This window comes from Papaver somniferum, chromosome 2 (assembly GCF_003573695.1).
Source record: "Papaver somniferum cultivar HN1 chromosome 2, ASM357369v1, whole genome shotgun sequence".
Taxonomy (NCBI): domain Eukaryota; kingdom Viridiplantae; phylum Streptophyta; class Magnoliopsida; order Ranunculales; family Papaveraceae; genus Papaver; species Papaver somniferum.
Genome location: NC_039359.1, coordinates 145649974 through 145672001, shown reverse-complemented (window position 1 = coordinate 145672001; position 22028 = coordinate 145649974). Strand labels below are relative to the sequence as shown.

General features: G+C 37.4%; 4 protein-coding genes and 1 non-coding gene across 5 annotated transcripts; 1 reads left to right on the top strand and 4 right to left on the bottom strand.

The window, feature by feature from the left end:
- Positions 1 to 312: 312 nt before the first annotated feature.
- LOC113349367 lies at positions 313 to 2716 on the top strand. Its single transcript, XM_026593340.1, has 2 exons — positions 313 to 740; positions 1783 to 2716. Exons 1-2 carry the CDS (start codon positions 578 to 580, stop codon positions 2025 to 2027), a joined length of 408 nt encoding a protein of 135 aa, XP_026449125.1. The 5' UTR covers positions 313 to 577; the 3' UTR covers positions 2028 to 2716.
- A 664-nt stretch (positions 2717 to 3380) lies between these two features.
- On the bottom strand, positions 3381 to 4118 carry LOC113352144. The gene has a single exon (XM_026596007.1). It carries the CDS (start codon positions 4116 to 4118, stop codon positions 3381 to 3383), a length of 738 nt encoding a protein of 245 aa, XP_026451792.1.
- A 1156-nt stretch (positions 4119 to 5274) lies between these two features.
- LOC113352143 lies at positions 5275 to 6012 on the bottom strand. Its single transcript, XM_026596005.1, has one exon. The coding sequence runs from the start codon at positions 6010 to 6012 to the stop codon at positions 5275 to 5277; it is 738 nt and encodes a 245-aa protein (XP_026451790.1).
- Positions 6013 to 6985: 973 nt separating this feature from the next.
- Positions 6986 to 9193, bottom strand: LOC113352142. The gene is made up of 2 exons (XM_026596004.1): positions 8735 to 9193; positions 6986 to 7034 (listed from the first exon to the last, which is right to left on the bottom strand). The coding sequence occupies exons 1-2, from the start codon at positions 9097 to 9099 to the stop codon at positions 6986 to 6988; spliced, it is 414 nt and encodes a 137-aa protein (XP_026451789.1). The 5' UTR covers positions 9100 to 9193.
- Positions 9194 to 10448: 1255 nt separating this feature from the next.
- On the bottom strand, positions 10449 to 10520 carry TRNAH-GUG. The gene has a single exon. It is a non-coding gene; the product is annotated as a tRNA-His (tRNA).
- Between the last annotated feature and the right edge of the window lie 11508 nt (positions 10521 to 22028).

Sequence of the window (22028 nt, the reverse complement as noted above, 5' to 3'; positions counted from 1 at the left end):
TGTAATTTATATGACGCTAGCCATATTCACATTATCGCCAGCGTCTTAATGAATTTGGTTCCCTAGAAATTCCGTCGCTCAGCGATTTTCACATAATGGCGTAAGCTTTTTTTTCCGGATGGACTTTTCTCGGTAGAGTGCCGTCAATGTAACATTACAACACATTTAAATATTTAATCATTTCTTTTTTATCCTGGCTCTTCATACGTGGACTATGCTGCCTCCACAGGTGGCACCTGTTTGAATATACTGTATTGCCGACTATTTTACTCTTCTTTGTCTTCTCTGAGTGCTCTTTATCATCATTTTCTTCTCTTCTCAAACTCTACTGTCAAAACTCTATTCCTCCTCTTCTTCGTTTTCTGTGATAAATGGATTCCGAAGTGTAAATTACTAGGGAAAAATGGGTGTTTTTAATTTTTATTTTGAAGAACAAAATTATTCAAAGAAAATCAATTTGTTTTTTTGGAGAATGGGTAAATTTTTGGAGATTTAGGGGATTTTAGTAAGAATTTATGGTTTATTTTCAACAAGTAATGGGAATGGAAAAGTCTTGGGATTAACGCAGAACCAGCCTATGCAAGTGGTGATTAAGATGAATGATACTGACGCTGACCTAGCTTTGTCTTGGAGTCAAAATGCTGCTAATTGGGTCGATTTGGAAGAAATGAGTAGTAGAGTGTTGCCATCTACAATGGGTGCTAGGTGCTTATTTGGATGCACTCCACATGAACAATCTGGTAAGCATTTGATAATTTCACCCAGTTTGCATATCAGCTCTTAATTGATTAATTCGTCTTTATGGTTGTGTAGTTATATTCATCTGTTCATTAAATTATGAAATTACTATCAATTTTTTTTGAAAAGTATGAAATTAGAATACACGACATAAATTATGTATACTGCATGCCTTAGGAGAAGATTATTGACACCTATAAGCTTTTGTTTACATGTTTGTAACATCCAACAAATAAATGAAACGATGGCGCAATATGAGATGATATACGTAAATGTGCATAAATGGGACTCTACATAGTACATAGTAAGAAAACATTATATCGATAAACACACACATTGCCAGAAATTGGAATCTCAAGAGCTTTGAGATGCATTTAAAAATGAGCATCCATGTCTGGTAATTGGTTACTGGTAGAACCTGTACCTGCTGGTTTCCTGCTCTACACCATTACAATATTAAATAGAGCTCAATGATAGTTATTAATTATATCTCTGACAACTTTGTAATCTTACAAGGAAATGGTAAAATGAAAACAATGGAGATAGTTAACTTCATATGTTAATTATCTTGTTTATTGTGATGTTGTCTAGTAAATCTATGCTGTGATAATATTGGACGTAAAAAGATAAATCGCAAAGAAAAATCATGTTGAAGCTTAGAATGTAGTGAAAATAAATGTAAGCATAAGATGAAGAACACATAATTTGGAGTAAAAGAATTGTAGTATTGTTATCTTTCTTTTCATTTACAGTATATATTTGTATACAAAATTGCATAGACATTTTCCTGGATAAAATTGCGGATAAATGACTGTGAGTGCTGGAGAGATTTGTAGATCTCCTATTGGTTAAGAATGTTGAGAAGTGAAACTCTATTCTTGATCAAACACCTGAAGACAGATTCGAGTCCATCTTCAATATCTTGAAGGTTCATCTCGACTGCTTTCAATGGCTTCTGGACATCTTTGACTTCAACTTCTTTGGATTTTAATGCAATATCGATCTTCATTACTTCGCTAATTTGTTGTGCTTCACCTTTGGCAGACATCAACTTGGAGATCAAATACCTGTTCTGTTTTGGTTCAGATACAAAAGATAAAATGGATTCGGAAACTTCTAGAGTAGTAGCTTCAACTTTCTTTAGAAGACTGACATCAGCTACAAGGTCATTCTTTTTGTTGGCGGTTCTTTTAAGATCTGTAAGGCACTTGCGAATCACCTTGGTGACTTTCTTTCTGGAGGTCATGTATGTATCAATTTCAATTGAACATTTACGAGTGGAGGATTGAAGATCTTGCACAGATTGCTTCATTTGAGACAAAACATCCTTGATGGTGCTGCAAACATCCAACAATGTGATAGATCCATCCAAGACTGTATCTAAGCATTTCACATCATGGTTAGAAAGTAAATCCTCAACAGATTCATACAAGTCTTTAAGACCAGCTAAATTGTTAGAGATGGATGAGGATGAGGTGGCTAGTTCTGAAGATCTTAATCGGCACAATTGCTCCTCAACTACAAGAGTCAGAGGATAAGATGTGGTGGGTAAACTGATTGATCGAGCATGGAAAGTTTTGTTTGAGGAAGCCATCTTCACTTTGGTTAGCAGAAGAAGTTGTAGAATTGAATTTAGTTTTTGTTGATTAAAGGGTTATTGATATTGCAGCGTATATACAATACTAAAGGGGACATGAGGAATCTCATCAAGGCTCTCATGGTCAGTTCATTTCAGGCTGCATGTGGTGAACCTCCGTTTCTGTCGCCCGTGTCTGTGGGTTGTCCCATTTATCAGAGACATACACTCATATAGGAAGGAAAATCACTTTGTAGGTTAGTATCTTCAAACTTGTCGCTTTGTCACAACTAAGAACCATTTAAGCCTGTAAACCCAATCAATGCATAACATAATTTTACACGAGTAACTATTATTTTGGTGAATATCATACCTGTATTTTAGTCTGAGCATCAAACTCATGGAAGGGTAAACTTAAAATAGATAATCAAGAGTTTATTTATTAATTAAGTTCACAATTAGTAAGATAAACGAATATGTTCCATCAACTCTGAACATTAAGAATCTTGACAGCCTTGAATTTGTTATAATCAATGTGATGCGTGCATGTTATCCTGAATGATTCTTTCATATCTCTCGCCGAACAGCCTATATATATGCTCCCTTGTTTCTCTAACAATTAGAATCTTGACAACCTTGAATTTGATACCATTAATGTGATGCGAACGTGTTATCCTGAAAGATTCTTTCATATCACTTGCTGAACAGCCTGTGCATATGTTCCCTTGTTTCTCTAACAATTAGAATCTTCACACGTTCACTCCATATATTTAAAAATGTCAATGCTTCCTTAATCATTCAAACAAAGACAGGTAGATCAAGGCCAAATTTACCGAGTAATTCATTTTCTGTAGTGATGCAACATGGAATTACCGAATGGAAATTTGCACACACACCTCAAAAGAAATAAAAAACGATAAGTTGCAACAATTGTTTGGAGTAAAATGATTTGTTATATTAATATACTTTGTTTTTCTTTTGTATACATTATGTACAGTAAAAATTCCACGAGGCAATTCCTGATAAAATGTGGAATATACCTATGGGGGTGAACATATCTATGGATCTATTGGTTAAGAATGTTAAGAAGTGAAAATCGGTTCTTGATGAGACACCTAAAGACAGATTCCAATCCATCTTCAAGATCTTGAAGGCTCATTTCAAGGGCAGCCAGTGGCATCTGCACTTCTTGTGCTTCAATGACTTTGGATTTCAATGCGACATCCACCTTGGTTACTTCATTGACAACTTGTTGGATTGCAATTTTGCTGGTCAACTTTGAGACTAGTGACCTTTGCTTCTGGGCAGATAGGAAAGACAAGATAGATTCAAAAACTGCAAGAGTAATTTCTTCAACTTCTGTTAGGATATCGGCGACAACATCATTGTACTTGTTGGTGTTTTTCTTAAGATCTGAAAGGCATTTTTGGATGATTTTGCAGACTTTCTTTCTTGAGATCATGTATGCATCGAATTCATTGGATCGCCTTCGAATAGATGATTGAAGATCCTGGGAAGATTGCTTCATCATAGACAAGACATCCTTAATAGTTGCACAAACATCCAACAACATGACAGATCTGTCCAAGACTGCGTCTAAGCATTTGCCATCTTCTGTGGAAAGGAAATCCTCAACACATTCGTACAAGTCCTTTAGAGCAGCCAAGTTCTTGGAGATGGATGAGGTGAGATCTGAAGATCTCAGTTTACACAATTGTGCCTCAACTGCAGCAGCGAGTGGGTTAGATCTGGTGGGCAAACTGATAGAGCGAGCATGGTAAGCAATTTTGTTTGAGGAAGACATTTTCACCTTATTTGGAAGAGGAAGAAGGTATTAGCTAGATATAAAAGTTAATGCAGAATTATGTTTTGATGATGGTTATTGGTTCACTTGGTGCTCCTTTTATAGTTAGGCTGCAAGCTACAGCAGGGGGACGTCCTTCACGTGGTGGAATTTCCTCTATATTCGTTGCTGTCTCTGCATTGTTCCAAACATGGATGACAAAAGTGTCTCCACTAATAAATGAAGGTATCATGTCGGTCTGAAGTTTATATGTGATTTATATTTTTTAACCCAACACCTATAAGAAAGATCTGTTATGATATAGTACAAGCTTGGTTGTTAAGTGCTGTTAGTTAATGATCAATATATTATTTTCCAAACAACAGCCTTGGTTTCTTATTTTATACATATATGTTCTGTTCTGGTTATATCTTTTCGATCATGTCAAACCCTGTTTCCTTATCAACAAGATAGCAGCTATATTTAACAACCAACAAATATGATTTTTCAACTTACCAATTAACATTGTGCATTACTTGAAGAATTAAATAAATCCTCTTGACCCCACTCCTTGGGCTCCTTGTTTAGTTATTATATCACAGGAACTTCTGTGTTTTTGCCTATTGTTATAAGCAAGAATTACAGTTTTCAGGGACATATACAGAAGTAGAAAAAATAAGAGTTTGTTTATTGCTTAAGTTGACATTTCAGAAAATAAATGAATGATGCATAAGCTCTCAACAATTGGAATCTTGACAGCCTTGAAATGGAAGAGCAGCAAACGCGTTATCTTAAATGATTTGCGTATCACTTTCTGATTAGCCTATACGTATGTCCCCTTGTTTCTCAACAATTAGAATCTTCACATGTTCAATTATTTGGTTTGTTAATAGTCCTATATCGATATGCGCGTAACTTATTGAGTGATTCATATGCTTTAATTATGGAACATGTAATTTATTAATCTGTAATTACCAACTGTAAATTTGCAAAAACACCACAAAAGCAGATAAAAGAATGATGTAAGTTTGTGACAATTGTTTCTAGTAAAGTGATTTCTTGTATTAATATACTTTGTTGTTTCTTTTGTATACAAAATGTACAGTAAAAATTCAATTGGCAATTCCTGATAAAATGCGGAAAATGCCAATGATAGGTGATGAAATCTATAGAGATCCTATTGGTTCAGAATGTTAAGAAGTGAAACCCGGTTCTTGATCAGGCATCTGAAGACAGATTCTACTCCATCTTCAAGATCTTGAAGGATCATGTCAAGAGCAGCCAATGGCTTCTGCACTTCTTTTGCTTCAATGACTTTGGATTTCAATGTAACATCGACCTTGGTTACTTCATTGACAACTTGTTGGGTTGCACTTTTGGTGGTCAACTTTGAGACTAGTGACCTTTGCTTTGGTGCAGATAGGAAAGACAAGACAGATTCAAAAACTGCAAGAGTTATTGCTTCAACTTCTGTTAGGATATCGGCAACAACATCATTGTTCTTGTTGGTGTTTTTTTTAAGATCTGAAAGGCATTTTTGGATAATTTTGCAGACTTTCTTTCTTGAGATCATGTATGCATCAAATTCATTGGATTGCCTTCGGATAGATGATTGAAGATCCTGGGAAGATTGCTTCATCATAGACAAGACATCCTTAATAGTTGCACAAACATCCAACAACATGACCGATCTGTCCAAGACTGCATCAATGTATTTTGCATCTTCGGTAGAAAGGAAATCCTCAACACATTCGTAAAAGTCCTTTAGAGCAACCAAGTTGTTGGAGATGGATGAGGTGAGATCTGAAGATCTCAATTTGCTCAATTGTTCCTCAACTGCAGCAGCGAGTGGGTGAGATCTGGTGGGCAAACTGATAGAGCGAGCATGGTAAGCAATTTTGTTTGAGGAAGACATTTTCGACTTATTTAGAAGAGGAAGAAGGTATTAGCTGATATAAGAGTTATGTTTTAATGATGGTTATTGGTTCACTTGGTGCTCCTTTTATAGTTACGCTACAAGGTACAGGAGGGGGCGTATTCATGTGGTGGAACTTCCTTTGTATTCGCCGCTGTCTCTGCATTGTTCCAAACATGGATGACAAAAGTGTGGCCACTAATAAATGAAGGTATCTTTTTGATCTTAAGCATTAACATGTTTAGTGCTGTTACTCTCCAACAGTTAGAATCTCGACAGGCTTGGTTTCTTATTATATACATATGTTCTGGTTATATCTTCTCTATCCACGGGTATCTGCACATCATATTCTTCTTGTCGCCTTGTTAGTTGTCACATCACTTAAGTAGATTGTTATATGTGCACGCGTAGCTATTCAATTGAATTTCTTAAATACCAGATCATGGATGTATAGCATAACAGAATTAGAAAATTAGGAGTTTGTTTATTGCTTAAGTTGACATTTAAGAAAATACATGAATGATGCATAAACTCTCTGGAACAATAAGAATCTTGACAGCCTTTCAATCAGAGTGAGGCAAACACGTTAGCTTTAATAATTTGCGCATCTCTTGCTGATTAGCCCTTGCATATGTCCCCTTGTTTCTCAATATTTAGAATCTTCACATGCTCATTTGATATAATAATAAAAGGTCAATGCTTCCTTAATCACTCTGGACCTTAATTACGGAGTAATTTGTTTGCTTTAATGATTGGACGTATAATTACCAAATGTAAATTTGCACAAACACCATAAAAGAAGATAAAACAATGATGTAAATTTGCGACACATATTTTGAATAAAGTGATTTCTTGTATTAATTTTACTTTGTTGTTTCTTTTGTATACAAAATGTACAGTAAAAATTCAATTGGTGATTCCTGATAAAATGCGGAAAATACCAATGAAAGGTGAAGAAATCTACGGAGATTTTCTATTGGTTAAGGATGTTAAGAAGTGAAACTCGGTTCTTGATCAGGCACCTGAACACAGATTCTAATCCATCTTCAAGATCTTGAAGGGTCATGTCAAGGGCAGCCAATGGCTTCTGCACTTCTTTTGCTTCAATGACTTTGGATTTCAATGCGACATCCACCTTAGTTACTTCATTGACAACTTGTTGGGTTTCACTTTTGGTGGTCAACTTTGAAACTAATGACCTTTGCTTTGGTGCAGATAGGAAAGACAAGACAGATTCAAAAACTGCAAGAGTAATTGCTTCAACTTCTGCTAGGATATTGGCGACAACGTCATTTTTCTTGATGGTGTTTTTCTTAAGATCTGAAAGGCATTTTTGAATGACTTTGCAGATTTTCTTTCTTGAAATCATGTATGTGTCAAATTCATTTGATCGTCTTCGGATAGATGATTGAAGATCCTGGGCAGATTGCTTCATCATAGACAAGACATCCTTAATAGTTGCACAAACATCCAACAACATGACCTATCTGTCCAAGACTGCATCCAAGTATTTTGCATCTTCGGTAGAAAGGAAATCCTCAACACATTCGTACAAGTCCTTCAGAGCAACCAAGTTTTTGGATATGGATGAGGTGAGATCTGAAGATCTCAATTTGCACAAATGTTCCTCAACTGCAGCAGCTAGTGGGTGAGATCTGGTGGGCAAACTGATAGAGCGAGCATGGTAAGCAATTTTGTTTGAGGAAGACATTTTCGACTTATTTAGAAGATGAAGAAGGTATTAGCTGATATAAAAGTTAATGTAGAGTTATGTTTTGATGATGGTTATTGGTTCACTTGGTGCTCGTTTTATAGTTACGCTACAAGGTACAGGAGGGGACGTATTCATGTGGTGGAACTTCCCCTATATTCGCCGCTGTCTCTGCATTGTTCCAAACATGGATGACAAAAGTGTGGTCACTAATAAATGAAGGTATCTTGTTGATCTTAAGCATTAACATTTTTAGTGCTGTTACTTTCCAACAGTTGGAATCTCGACAGGCTTGGTTTCTTATTTTATACATATATGTTCTGGTTATATCTTCTCTATCTACGGGTATTTGCACATCATACTCTTCTTGTCGCCTTTTCAGTTGTCACAACATTGAAGCAGATCATTATATGTCTACGCGTAGCTATTCAATTGGTTAAATGTTCTTAAATACCAGATCATGGGTGTATAGCATAACAGAATTAGAAAATTAGGAGTTTATTTATTTCTTAAGTTGACATTTAAGAAAATAAATGCATGATGCATAAACTCTCTGGAACAATTAGAATCTTGACAGCCTTGAAATCAGAGTGAGGCAAACGCGTTATCTTATATGATTTGGGCATCTCTCGCTGATTAGCCTTACATATGTCCCCTTATTTCTCAACAATTAGAATCTTCACATGCTCATTTGATATAATAATGAAGGGTCAATGCTTCCTTAATCACTCTGGACCTTAATTACCGAGTAATTCGTTTGCTTTAATGATGGGACGTATAATTACCAAAAGTAAATTTGCACCAACACAACAAAAGAAGATAAAACAATGATGTAAATTTGCGACACATATTTTGAGTAAAGTGATTTCTTGTATTAATTTACTTTGTTGTTTCTTTTGTATACAAAATGTACAGTAAAAATTCAATTGGTGATTCCTGATAAAATGCGGAAAATACCAATGAAAGGTGAAGAAATCTACAGAGATTTCCTATTGGTTCTTGATCAGGCACCTGAAGACAGATTCTAATCCATCTTCAAGATCTTGAAGGGTCACGTCAAGGGCAGCCAATGGCTTCTGCACTTCTTTTGCTTCAATGACTTTGGATTTCAATGCGACATCCACCTTGGTTACTTCATTGACAACTTGTTGGGTTGCACTTTTGGTGGTCAACTTTGAGACTAGTGACCTTTGCTTTGGTGCAGATAGGAAAGACAAGACAGATTCAAAAATTGCAAAAGTTATTGCTTCAACTTCTGTTAGGATATCGGCGACAACATCATTGTTCTTGTTGGTGTTTTTCTTAAGATCTGAAAGGCATTTTTGGATAATTTTGCAGACTTTCTTTCTTGAGATCATGTAAGCGTCAAAATTCATTTGATCGCCTTCGAATAGATGATTGAAGATCCTGGGTAGATTGCTTCATCATAGACAAAACATCCTTTATAGTTGCACAAACATCCAAGAACATGACAGATCTGTCCAAGACTGCGTCTAAGCATTTTCCATCTTCAGTAGAGAGGAAATCTTCAACACATTCATACAAGTCCTTTAGAGCAACCAAGTTGTTGGAGATGGATGAGGTGAGATCTGTAGATCTCAATGTGCACAGTTGTTCCTCAACTGCAGCAGCGAGTGGGTTAGATCTGGTGGGCAAACTGATAGAGCGAGCATGGAATGCAATTTTGTTTGAGGAAGACATTTTCACCTTATTTAGAAGAGGAAGAAGGTACTAGATACAAAATTTGAGTTATGTTTTGATGATGGTTATTGGTTCACCTGGTTCTCCTTTTATACACAAGCTATAAAGTACAGCTGGGGACATATTGATGTGGCTGGACTTCCTCTATATTCGCCGCTGTCTATGCATTGGCCCAAACATGGATGACAGAAGTGTTGTCAGTAATTAATGAAGGTATCTTGTCGATCTTTGGCTGTTATATACAGATGCATTACAACAACCTGCACCTATAGATGAACAGATTCTATATTAATCGTGCATTGCATAATGGACTACTACCAAGAAAAGATCTGTTACGATATAGTACACGCTTGCTGAGTTGGTGCTGTTCGTTAATGATCTATTTATATTTTCCAACAGTTGGAATCTTGACAGTCAGGTTCAGTTCCTTCACCACCGCATTACAAGGCTCTTAAATTTAATTGTATATTCTGTAAGAATTCATTCATTGTCTACAAGTTGTTGGTCCAAAGCTGTACATATTCCAACTTTTTATAGGTATTGGAAGAAATTTAATGAATTCTTATGTGATGTCTCTGTACCTGTTAACTTTCCCAGTAAACTTTTGTCTTCTTTCGTTGCAACATTTTGTGATCAATTATTATCTTTAGAGCATTACTATGTAGTCTATACTCTCATATGTTCCAAAGGTTGTTCTTTGAAGGTGATGAAGGTATGTGACAGTGGGAGAAACAGGTTTAGGATGTTTGCAGATTACATGAGTTTGGTCTATTTGTCAACAGACAGATGTAAACAAGTATTCGTTTTAGCCTGTAAAATGTTATTGGTTACCCAATGACTGACGAAGAACTTGCTGGTATTGGTTACCCCATGATTGACCAGCATGGAGATGAATGAAGCCGAGGAAAAAAATGGAGATGAATGGGTGGAGCTAGGAAAAAGTTTGTCATTGGCTTAAGCTTTAAGGATATATCCCTCACTAGTGAAAGAACACAAATGGAAACACTAAAAAAAAAAAATAATTTGTGGCTGCTGGGATTCGAGCCCAGGTCTCCACGGCCACAACGTGGAATTCTTACCACTAAACTACAGCCACAGTTGTGTTTATGTTCATCGTTCACTTAGATAACATATTTCCTTCGTTAACCATACTGTTTCCTCACTGGGCAATCTTTAAAACAAATTTTGGACCAATGCAAAAATTTTGAGCGCAAGGAAAAAATTGGTCATACTAGATTTTGGATCGCCGGGAGATTTTTTGGTCACTTTGATACATTTTGGATCATGGGACATATTTTGAAGTTATAAGCAGTATCTAAACTTGCATGATTGCTAAAGGCTGATGCCAAGTCTTTCAAGGAGATACCATTTGAGTGATCCAACGGTCATGACCGGTTTCAATCTTTTTGTCTTATATAGAATGATATCCCCCGAAAGAATTGGCATCAGCCTTCAGCAATCATGCTTATTAGGGTCACAAAGATGCTGCCACATTAGTGTTAATTGGTTTCCAAGATTTGTTTCCTAGGTTAGGGAAGATTATAATCCTGCATTATTACATTTTTAGGTAGTTTCCTTTTCTTAGTAATTGTCCTTTATTATTTTTGATTCTCATTTAGTATTTTTCTGGTTATCAATTGTATAAATGAGCTTTTCCTCCATTTCAGTAATATATTGATCGAGAGAAACGTTGAGTCTCTGGTACCATTTCTATCAGTTTCCTCTCCGAGCTATCAGTTTCCTCTCCGAGTTATGCGTAATTGTTTTTTGATTACCAAGTTATGATTCAATAGTTAAATGTTGTTATAATAGGTAAATCAGATACCTAGTTGCCGGCTAGGGTTTTTAATTAGAACGGTCCATCAAAACCTAAACTGTGTGTAGGATTTCCAACGTTGGTTTTCTGTCTTGGGTGAAATCAATAGGAAGTGATAAAGATGATGGCGATGGCAAGCTGCAGTGGTAGTAAAATACCGCATCAAGTTGGGATAGTATGTAATATACTAAGCAGACTCCCGAAAAAGTCACTGATGCGATTCAAATGCGTTTCTAAAGATTGGCGGTATATAATTCAGGGTGATAAATACTTTAGCGATCTATTCCATGCTCAATCAAAGTTACGTCCATGTCTCCTCATATTTGTTCCATTACCTTGAGATCCATCCCAGTGTCTGTAAGGGAACTTGTTGACAACTGATTTATGTGGGAGAGCAGGAAGAATTGCAGTTGCAGGGGAGCACGAATTATTCACAATATTAACAATGCGAAGTCAGAAAGGTATCTTGAAATTTCGGAACAAGTAAATGGCGTGATGTGTTTCATTGATACATCATGGGATTTTGGTGTTCGTATATACAATCTTGCCACCCGAGAATTAACACCATGGTTGGAAACAACATTTAGGACGAAAAGCAACAAAATTGAATGTACACCGTGCTATCAATTTGGATTTGATCCTTCCACTAAGGCTGGGGCTAATGGTACGTCAAGATTCAAGTTTTTCACTGGATCCACCTCATCAAAACTCAACGCCCGGGCATAGTGGGGATCCAAGATTCCTAGCCGATACGCTGTTTGAAGAAGCACGACACGCACTTAGAGATGGCGTGTCGTTGGAAAATTCAAATGCGCCGTTCCTAACGGCGTATTGACCGTGTTGACCGGTCCACGCGCTGTTCCTAATGGCGTGCCATAGAGAACCCTAAAACACACAGAAGCCGCACTCCTTCTTCTTCTCTTTTCTTTTTTTCTCTCTTCTTCTTCAACCTAAACCCGTAGAACCTCACTTTGCATGGATTGATTGAAGATGATTTAGTGTTTAATGAGCGAAAATCTTTCAAGGGTTTGTTCTAGAATCCGTGGGGAATCTATTCGTTGTATTTTTGGGAGATTTCATCAACAAATCGACACTAGGTATGAAATTTTAGTTTTGATTGATTTTGTTGATTTTGGGTTTTGATTTTAGTTATACAGGATTGATCTCGAACCTATTGAATGTATAATCTTGATTATGTTGTCATGGAGCAGTAGGATAATTTTTGAATTGATTTGAAAAAATTGGAATGTGAACTTAGGATTTTTGCTATTTGGGTTCATTTTGGTGAAACACAAATTGATTGATTAATTCATAAATTCATGATTGTAGTTGAATGATTTAATTGTCTTTATGCATGGTAGAAATGTATTTGTAATTTGTTTTGAGCATTGTGTATAGAGTTTGAGGATTAGCTCATATATTGTTTTGAGTTGTTGTTGAGATGATTAATATATGTTGTTAATATGATTTTGTTGGAGGTTTTCATAGGAGCATTGTGCATACCTCAATGTGATGTGAATTTGATTGTGGGAATTCATATGTTGATTGTGCATAGATTAATATATGTGGATGATTGTTTGTTATTCACATGTTGATTGTGCTTCCCTTACTCTTTGCTTTTTTAGATAATGGAGCATATCGATTGGTCTAGGTATGTGAAGTTATCCCAACTCTCTCAAGGTGTCGGATGGATAGAACATACATGTGAGGACTTAGATAAAAATAGAGAGTTTAAATGTAGGAGTTCTTGGACTAACGTAAATAAATTTTACGAGATAGTGGTTCATAACAACCCTCGTGCACTTCTAATTCTTCATATGTGTGGTTTTGAGTCCGTATTCCAATTTAAATTTAAGTATGCGGATAAGGGATTAACCGAAGATTTATGTGAGAGGTAGTGGAAGAAGACTAAAACTTTTCACTTCCCTAAGTTTGAGATAGGTTTGACTCCTCTAGATTTCTTCTGGTTGACTGGTATTCCAGTTGGAGGAGGTAAGTCAATCCCAGAATTACCTAAGGAAACAAAGATGCCGCAAGAAATTTAAGCTATGGATGATAAGTATTTCCGGGGTGTGTTAGATGTTATGGGACAAAGAAAAGATCAGGGTCTGAAAACTGGAGATTATGATTCTAAGGCATGTACGATACAAAATTCTCACTTGGCTAACTACATTTTAAGTAGGGCATATCCGGCTGACAACACCGACATTGCCGATGAATTGACTAGAATCTTCTTGCTTTGGTGTATTGGTGCTTTTTTTTTGCATACTGTAGTCTTAGAGTAGATAAACGATGGTGTGTAGTGTTGGATAATTTGGATGCTGTTGGGTGTTATGATTGGGGTACTCCCGCTTTGGGTGATTTTTATAAACATCTAGATGACTGGAGTTCGTGAAAACAGAAGGAGATGGGTGGCATGTCGATGATCTAAGAATTCTGGTATTATTTTTATTTCCCTAATTGTCAACCGGTTTTGAAGGAAAACCTAAGAGATGATGAACTTGATCCACACCCTGCTATTCTTCTATTTCGTGATTCGAACCTTTGGGATAGGAGACAGGTAGATCTTCACAAACACTCTGTGTCTGATGCACGCGCTCAGATAGACATGAGGATGGGAGATGCGGTTATTTGGGACCCCTGATTCCAGGATAGTGTACACCAAGAGACTGAAGCATTCCAAACAACACTTGAGATGTCTAAGAGGAGATATCTTTTCAAGGATGTTAGTAAGGGAACAAGAGTTTCTGCTTATCTGGCCGAGAGGTGTATGAGGCAGGTGGTAGGTGCGATAGTTATCCCATGCAACCCCCTAGATTGGAGGACGTATCTGATAGGACAGTGCTTGATATCCCTGACCACTTCCTCCCTGTCCCGGAAGAAGTCTATTCCCAGTTTTGGAGAACTAATAGCGTGAGAGCTCTTAGGACTAAAACAACTCACATAAACACACGTGATGATATCGGTGTTGGTCACGGCGGTGTACCCCGGAGTTTGATGCCCCAATACCAACCTCTTACCATGTCATCCCAGACATACACATACGACCAAGCCGGCCAGTCCATGACGCAACTCCCAAACCTACAATAGGACATGCCTTTCTACAAAGATAGAAATGAAGATCTAGCTGCAGTCCCCAGGCAACCACCCAACCCGTACAATTTTTCTGATATCAACGCCTCGGAGGTTAGTCCTTCTATATCTCATTTTCATTTGGAGATTATTTATTGTTAAATAAGTATGTTAAAAAAATTATTTTTATTTTTTAGGAAGAGTTACGCCAGTTTGCGGGGGAGGCTTACCGGCTGATCCAATCTACCATATAGGGAATCTATGATCAGTGTCGTCGTCGAGCTCTGTATGACACCCACACAACGCATCGTAGTTCCGAAACATCTGACGGCCTCTTCAATTCAAGTCAGGAAGAACAAACATTTCCCAGCACTTATAACGCAGGTGTATCTTTGCCGGAAACCCAACACCGTCGCAAGCGTCCGGCTGCAGACCCCTCCGCATCGAATGCTTATTAAGTCCCTTATGGTTTTGAGAGTAACGTTCCTGTAGAGCCCAACCCGTCAATGGCGCATGCCTCGCCAATTTAAAGTGATTTACCAAACTCTGGTGAGTTTTTAGGGCTGAGCTTGGGTGGTAGTTGGCAGGGTAGTGTTCATGGTAGTGGTCAGAGAGGTGATGATGGTGCTGATACGGAAGTTTTGCCAGAAAGTCAGTTTTTTCCCTTAGTCTAGTAAAACTGGTTATAATGGTGTTGATTAGCGAGGGTGTAGTAGATGTTTGTTCTTGTATGATATTTTTAGTTTCTCCTAACACATGCTGGAGATCGTATTATCCATATTATATGTTCTTGATATTTCATGTTTATGTGCCTTTTATATTTTTTTCAATGACATTTACGAAAAAATATACCGTTTTTCATCCATGGCGTGACTGATAAAATTTTATTTTAGCTGTAAAATGGAGTCAGCTATCGTTAGATATATGCGACGACGGAGAGATGCGACATACCCTAAACGATACCACGATGATAGCTATGGAGATTACGCAATCATGTATCAGGAGGCGCATGATTTGCACCAACCCAAACCGGTAGAGGTTTTGAGCAGAAGAACCATTAACAAATGTCGTGTGAATGTAGATGCCAAGATGATGCAGGACTACTTCAACTCCGGTTGCAGATACGGACCTGAGTGGTTTAAGGGACGTCACGGTTGGCCCCGAGAACTTTTTCTTAAAATATTTCCTGAAATTTGCGGTCGAGATCGTGATTTTTTACAACGAAGAGATGCTTGTAACATCCCGGGTCACTCCCTTCATATGAAAATGCTCGCCGTCATGAAACACATGGAAAGGGGGTAGCTGCAGATAGCCTTGACGATTACACTCAGATGGCTGCGGCAACAATATACATGTATGTTAAAAAATTTATGGATGCACTACTTTGGGTTTTTAACGACCGTTATATGAGGCAACCAACAACCGAAGATACTAAGAGGCTATTGGCTCAGAACGAAGCTCGTGGTTTTCCTAGAATGTTTGGAAGCCTCGATTGCACCCATTGGGAATGGAGGTTATGTCCTACTGAAGAAGCCGTCCGACACGTGGGACACATTAAGAAACCAAATCTTATTTTACAGGAAGTGGCATCATAAGATAGATGGTTCTGGCATTGCTATTTTGGCGAGGCCAGGGCTAACAACGACTTGAATGTGTTGGCACAGTCGGGATTATTTGATAGAGAGAAGGACGCGTTAGCCCCTAATTGCAATTTCCGCATCAACGGTCACGAGTACAAGCATGGATACTATTTTGTCGACGACATCTACAATGAAATTCCGGGGGTGTCCATGGCTATAAGAGACGCGAGACAATGCCGGCGATCCATAAAAAATTTAATGAATACCACTCCGCAAAGAGGAAGGACGTGGAACGTTCTTTTGGTGGTCTGAAGTCCAAATGGGGTATAATTAGGAATCCTTGTCGTTATTAGTCTCCTCGTGACGTACATACAATTATGAGGGCGTGTTTAATAATGCATAACATGTGTGTGGAGTTTGAGTATCGTGATACAGAATGGGCGAGCTACGATGGACGAGAACAAACACCTCCAGTACAAGGTAACGTGAGAGAAACGCGTGCGTATTATAAGAGACATGCCCGATGGAGATTCTTGCAAGCAGATATAACCGAGCACACTTGGCAGTGTCACGTTCTAGGATTGCGAGACGGTGAAGTCGGCCCCGTTGAGGTCCATGATGCCCTCCCCACTTCCGATCAGGGTACTACCGATGTGGATGAAAACGCAGATGTTTACCCAACTAATGATGATAACTTTTATGAGAACGGAGAGTAGAATGCACTTATTTTACTATCCCAAGACTTTTTCCGCACTTGTTTCATTTCCTAAGACTTTTTCTGCACTTGTTTCTTAAGACTTGTTGTGTATTTTTTTTCATTAATTATTTCCTATGACATTTTAAATTTTAATTTCAGAATGAAATTTCACTTTAAACACCGAGTAAAATTCATTTTGAATTACATTAGTATTTTTATTATAAATGCTGGTTAGACGGTCACATTTCTTTGAAGAAGACTACAAACATCCCTTTATCATTCACCATATTCAATTGTGATGATAGAGCCTATGTATAGCTAGTAATCAACATACACGTTAACAGTAAACGACCTAAACTTATGGAAAGAGTATTTTCACTATCTACAAATGACCCGTTTTTTCCTCACAAGTTATATAAACTTTTTATAAACGTCTTTGTTGTTCATAAACGTCCCTTTTGCATCTGACTAACACTATAAAAACGTCGGTAAGGTTACCTTTCAATATCACACCCACAAAGTATCTTACATCTCTTAAAAAAAATCTAGTTTGAAACACAATCCTCTGCAATGAGTTATAATCGCAAGTGAAAACAAATTGTTTCCAAAGTTTAAGGTCTTCCACATAAACCAGTCCACTAATCTAACGTGTCAGACAAACTATTACATTATTTTGAATTATTTATGCAATGCGCTTCAGTGGTGAAGAAGATTTAGGATTTGTGGGAGCATGGATTGCGGTAACAAATCAAGGTTCACCGGGGCGGGGCGGGGGGGGGGGGGGGGGGGGGGGGGTGTTAAAGATGATCTAAAAGTTTTCTGGAACTGTGTTTTTCAAATCTTTGAAGATCTTATCGGAAACGGCAATGCCAGAACTAAACCCTCGGTAAAAAAAAGATTTGGTCTGATAACCACGGATGTTGATGCTTTTGTTGCATGTCTGCTTCATGTAAACATAAGTCATCCTACGCTATCATACGAAGCTCGGGTTAGTAAACATATCCTTCCATAAATACCGAGTGTTAGCACTCTTATTATAAATACGAATGACGAATTACTTTATTTATATTTTATTAACTTTTACAAAAAACAAGAGCCAGGATCGATTATCATGCGTATTCAAAGAGGCCTTTCATGTATGATGATCTGTACGAGCTCCTAAAGGACGTTTTGCTGGCATGATTATATACTTGTAATGGAATCCTAATAAAAAATATCGTGTTATTTCTAGTGCAACTAAGTTTAAAGTGGTTTCATTCAAATTGAAAGTTTAAAGAACATTAAGGGATACAACATACTAAGTAACTGCAACATTGGAAATTAATTCAAGAGGGGAAATTAAATACTACAACGTGATAAGATAAAACCAAATTACATAATGCCGCGCGAATAATTAAATACTTATATTCATAACAATATTTAAATGCAACCAACTGTTCGACATTAGGTATAACGACGACTTGACGCCTGTCGAATCATAATCTCAGTTTTCAGTCCGACGAAATACTCCCTTTGCATCTCGTCGGTTATTTGCCCCAGATTAATTTTCATTATCTCCATGTCAGTCTCACGCTGGCTGTTCCTTGCTAACAACTCGTTGCTGGCCGCTAAATTTCTAATAGATGGACCACCGTCGTCTGTTCGAAGAAAATTCATCCTTTTCTGAGCTTTTTGTTGGTCCCATGCAAAACTTTGTATATCCCTTTGTTTAAAATATTCTAATGTCTGGTTCACTCCTTCAGATACTCTTCTCTCTTCCAGTCTATTTCGTTTTTCCTTATCCCTATTAGGGCCACGTCTGGGACCCTGATTTGGAAAAAATGCATTTTTTCGACCTTTGTCTGAGGATTCACCGACGGTGGTTTGTGAATCGTCAAACGTTTCATAAGTTTTCTCCATCCCGCTCATAGGTTGGCTTTGTTGGGAGGCTTGGTTTGAAGTTTGAGGAACTGAGATCGATGGATCATATTCTATGGGAAAGTGCAACTTCAAAATTTCAAAAACCAGCTGATGTCTCTAACGTTTTGGGTCTATCGGATCTTCCTCGTACAATACCTCGCCATCCCGATACTGCATTAAATTTCAAAAAAGGGTATTAGTGCTAAGTCGTGCTAAATTATTATATATCACATAATTAATGTTATCAAACTCACCATAGTTTTCGGATTGCTTCCACTTTGGTTATTCCGGAAAACTTGTCTCACATGACCAACATACCTTTTGACCACTTTTTTCAAAGTGCCTACTCTTGTTGAGGGGACTTGGTAGTTCTATTGATGTCGCCCTGCCATCGTGCGTTGTATTCAACTACAATACGGGACCAAAACTCTCTAGACTCTTGTTCCCTATCTGTAACTGGGTCACTTGTTATCGCACACCAAACACTTATTATTGCTACATCTTCAGTTCTAGTAAATTTGGCCATGTATGATAATGGAGAAGGAGTGTTTGAGAGAGAGATTGAAATGTACAAGAACTGATGGAGAAAGAGTGTTTGAGCGAGAGATAGAAATGTAGAAAAATTAATGGGAACTAAAAATGTTTATGGTGTGTTTGGTTTGGCTGAAACCAAACTTTATTTATAGTATATAAAAAATACGAACGTTAGGATTCACTAACGGTCTTATGATACAGACCATCGGATCGATTGTTCCATTGGCGATCCAAAGGTAATGAATACATACGGTGATTGAAACGGCCCGGCACGCCATTTGAATCCGCGTACACTGTTGTACCGTTAGATCACCAACGGTTGGCAGAATCCGATGGTGTGTATCATTAGACAATTTCTAATTTTTGAAGCGTGGCTTCAACGGTTATTTCAACAGACAAAACCTTTTTCACATACTCTATAAATTGAGTATGGTAGCTTACAAACTGAGACACATCAATACAATCTACGGGTTGCGGTTTCATAATGACCTGGCCAGAGTTAAATTATTTTGTTAGAGTTCAAGATGTCTCTCTTATCAGTGTTTTTTGTTCGGTTATGAGTGATCCTTTCATGCCAAGGTCTGAGGAGTCGGGGATATTATGGGAGAGAATACATGCGGAACATACTGCGAAAATGAGAGGGTGTCCGTTAAGATCTACGACGTCGTTGCGGACCAGAGTTACTTATTTGAAAAATGAGGTTAAAAAATACGTTTCACAGGTTAGGCCTTATTGTAGGGGTATGGTAGAGGGTATACTTATGACAATTATTTTGGCCATTTTATTAACAAGAACCCATCACTAACATTATTTTTGTATTTGAATGAAGTACCGAGAAGGTAAGGCTAAATATGAAGAAGACGGACTTTTTAGGAAGGTATGGAGACATGAAGAGGTATTCCAGATTTTGAAGATGCATTTTCCAGAGGAATTTGATCCGGAGTTCATGGAACCAGAAAATTTTAATCCACTTGGAAATGACACCGAACATTAGCACAAGCTCAATAGGCTTGTTATACGGGCTAAGTGTAATCGCGGGTCAGACGATAATGACATAGATTTATAATGTTTTCGTCATGTAATTGTTTTATCATTTATGAATGTATGTGGTGTTTAGGTTCAATAAAAATTGACGTGGTGTTACTGTCAGACGTGATTAGGTTTAAATGAGACTCCATTACCATCTTGGGATTCTAAACGAATATTTCAGCTATATTTGAATGCTCAACCGAATTCAATGGATGTGGTGTTATATATACGTATATGTGGTGTTATATATACGTAATCCCTACCTATAATCGGGTGAGTTTTTATCGCACACCAAACACCTATTATTGCGACATCTTCAATTCTAGTAAATTTAGCCACATCCGATAATGGAGGACTTTTTGAATGAGATATATAAATTTAGAAGAACAGATGGGGTTATAAATGTTTATGTTGTGTTTGGTTCGGTTTAAACCAAACTGTATTTATGCCGTTAAGAAAATATGAACATTGGATTTAATTATCACGCTATTAGAAACAATGTATCAATTATGAACCGTTAGATCACCAACGGGACTATCAATCCGATGGTGTGTATCAGTAGAAGATTTAAATTTTTTTAGTGTGCCTTCAACGGTTAATTCGACACACGAAGGCCTTTCACAAGAGAAACCCCACCTGAGCTTCAAATGACAAAAATAATTTGTCCAAACTAGTATGTATGTTAAAGAAATTTTTTTATTATATTTGTAATTTTCTTTGCCATCTTTAGTATGATGTTGGCTAGACGTATTTTGACGTTTTTGTATCTTTATAATTTGGTTGGGATACATCTTGTGGTAGGGGTCTACCGCTGTTATTTTGTGTGGTAGGGGACACTCATTTCTACACAACTTGCGTTCACTCTGATTGACAGCATTGTAACCAATAATGCAGACTAGCTTTATTGATTTTTCCAAACAACCAACTTTTAGTGTTGTTGTTTTCCCAATAAAAGTGTTGGCTCCCCGCGTTTACCGGGTTTCAACGTCTATTGTCTTGTCTCTGATTCCTTTAATAGTGTCTGCAGGGTATCCAACACAATATTGTAATCAATATTGCATACATGCTTTATTGATTTTGCTACACAACCAACTTTAATTGTTGTCGTTTTCCCAATAAAAGTGTTGGCTCTCCGCGCTTTCAGGGCTCCAGCGTCTCGTTCAGCTTTTATAGCTTTGGAGTATTCCAAAAATAAAGTAGTTATTCAACTTAAAAAAATTGTCGTTATCCCAAATACAGTATTGGCCCTTCAATTTAAATTGTTTTCAAACGTCTCTTTCTGTGAATATTGGTTGTCAATACGCCGAAATTGGGGACTTATTTAATTTAAAAATATAAGCAGTATTTCAAAAAAAATTTACACCATTATAGTTATTTTAGTAATGAATTTAAAATATAGCCGTTTTTCCCTTGTGTGTATATAAAGAGCATAACCTATTCAGTATCATACAGTACCTTATTAAGAGTAATCTTTTTCCACTGTTAATTTTTCATTTGAAGATGTCAACTCCATCATCATCAACTATCGAAAATATACTTAGAAGATGCAAGCGAACAACCAAATCAATTACCAAAATGGAAGCAGGGATACAGAATAGAAGCAAACAGGCAGCTTCAAATGCAACTTCGTCTTCATCACCTAAAAAACGAAATCCTATAACTTATGAAGCAAAAATTCGCCAGAGGCTATCCAAAAATATGAAGAGAAAATGACGTCAAATAAACGAGGTGAAGATCAACGTAACATAACGGAAAGAATGCAGCAAGTTGAGGAAGACACCGAATGGGTTAACCTGGAACACCAACATGAGGATTTTTTGGGAAAATGTAAGGGATGGTCCTTTCGTAGGAAGGTTGGGCGATAACCGGAAAAAACCACGGTTTCATTATGACGCTTCCCACGTCAGTGAGAGATTTGTTCATGTTAGGAAATTGTCCACCAAGTACAGTGAGTTTTTCGCCAGGCACAGAGATGAC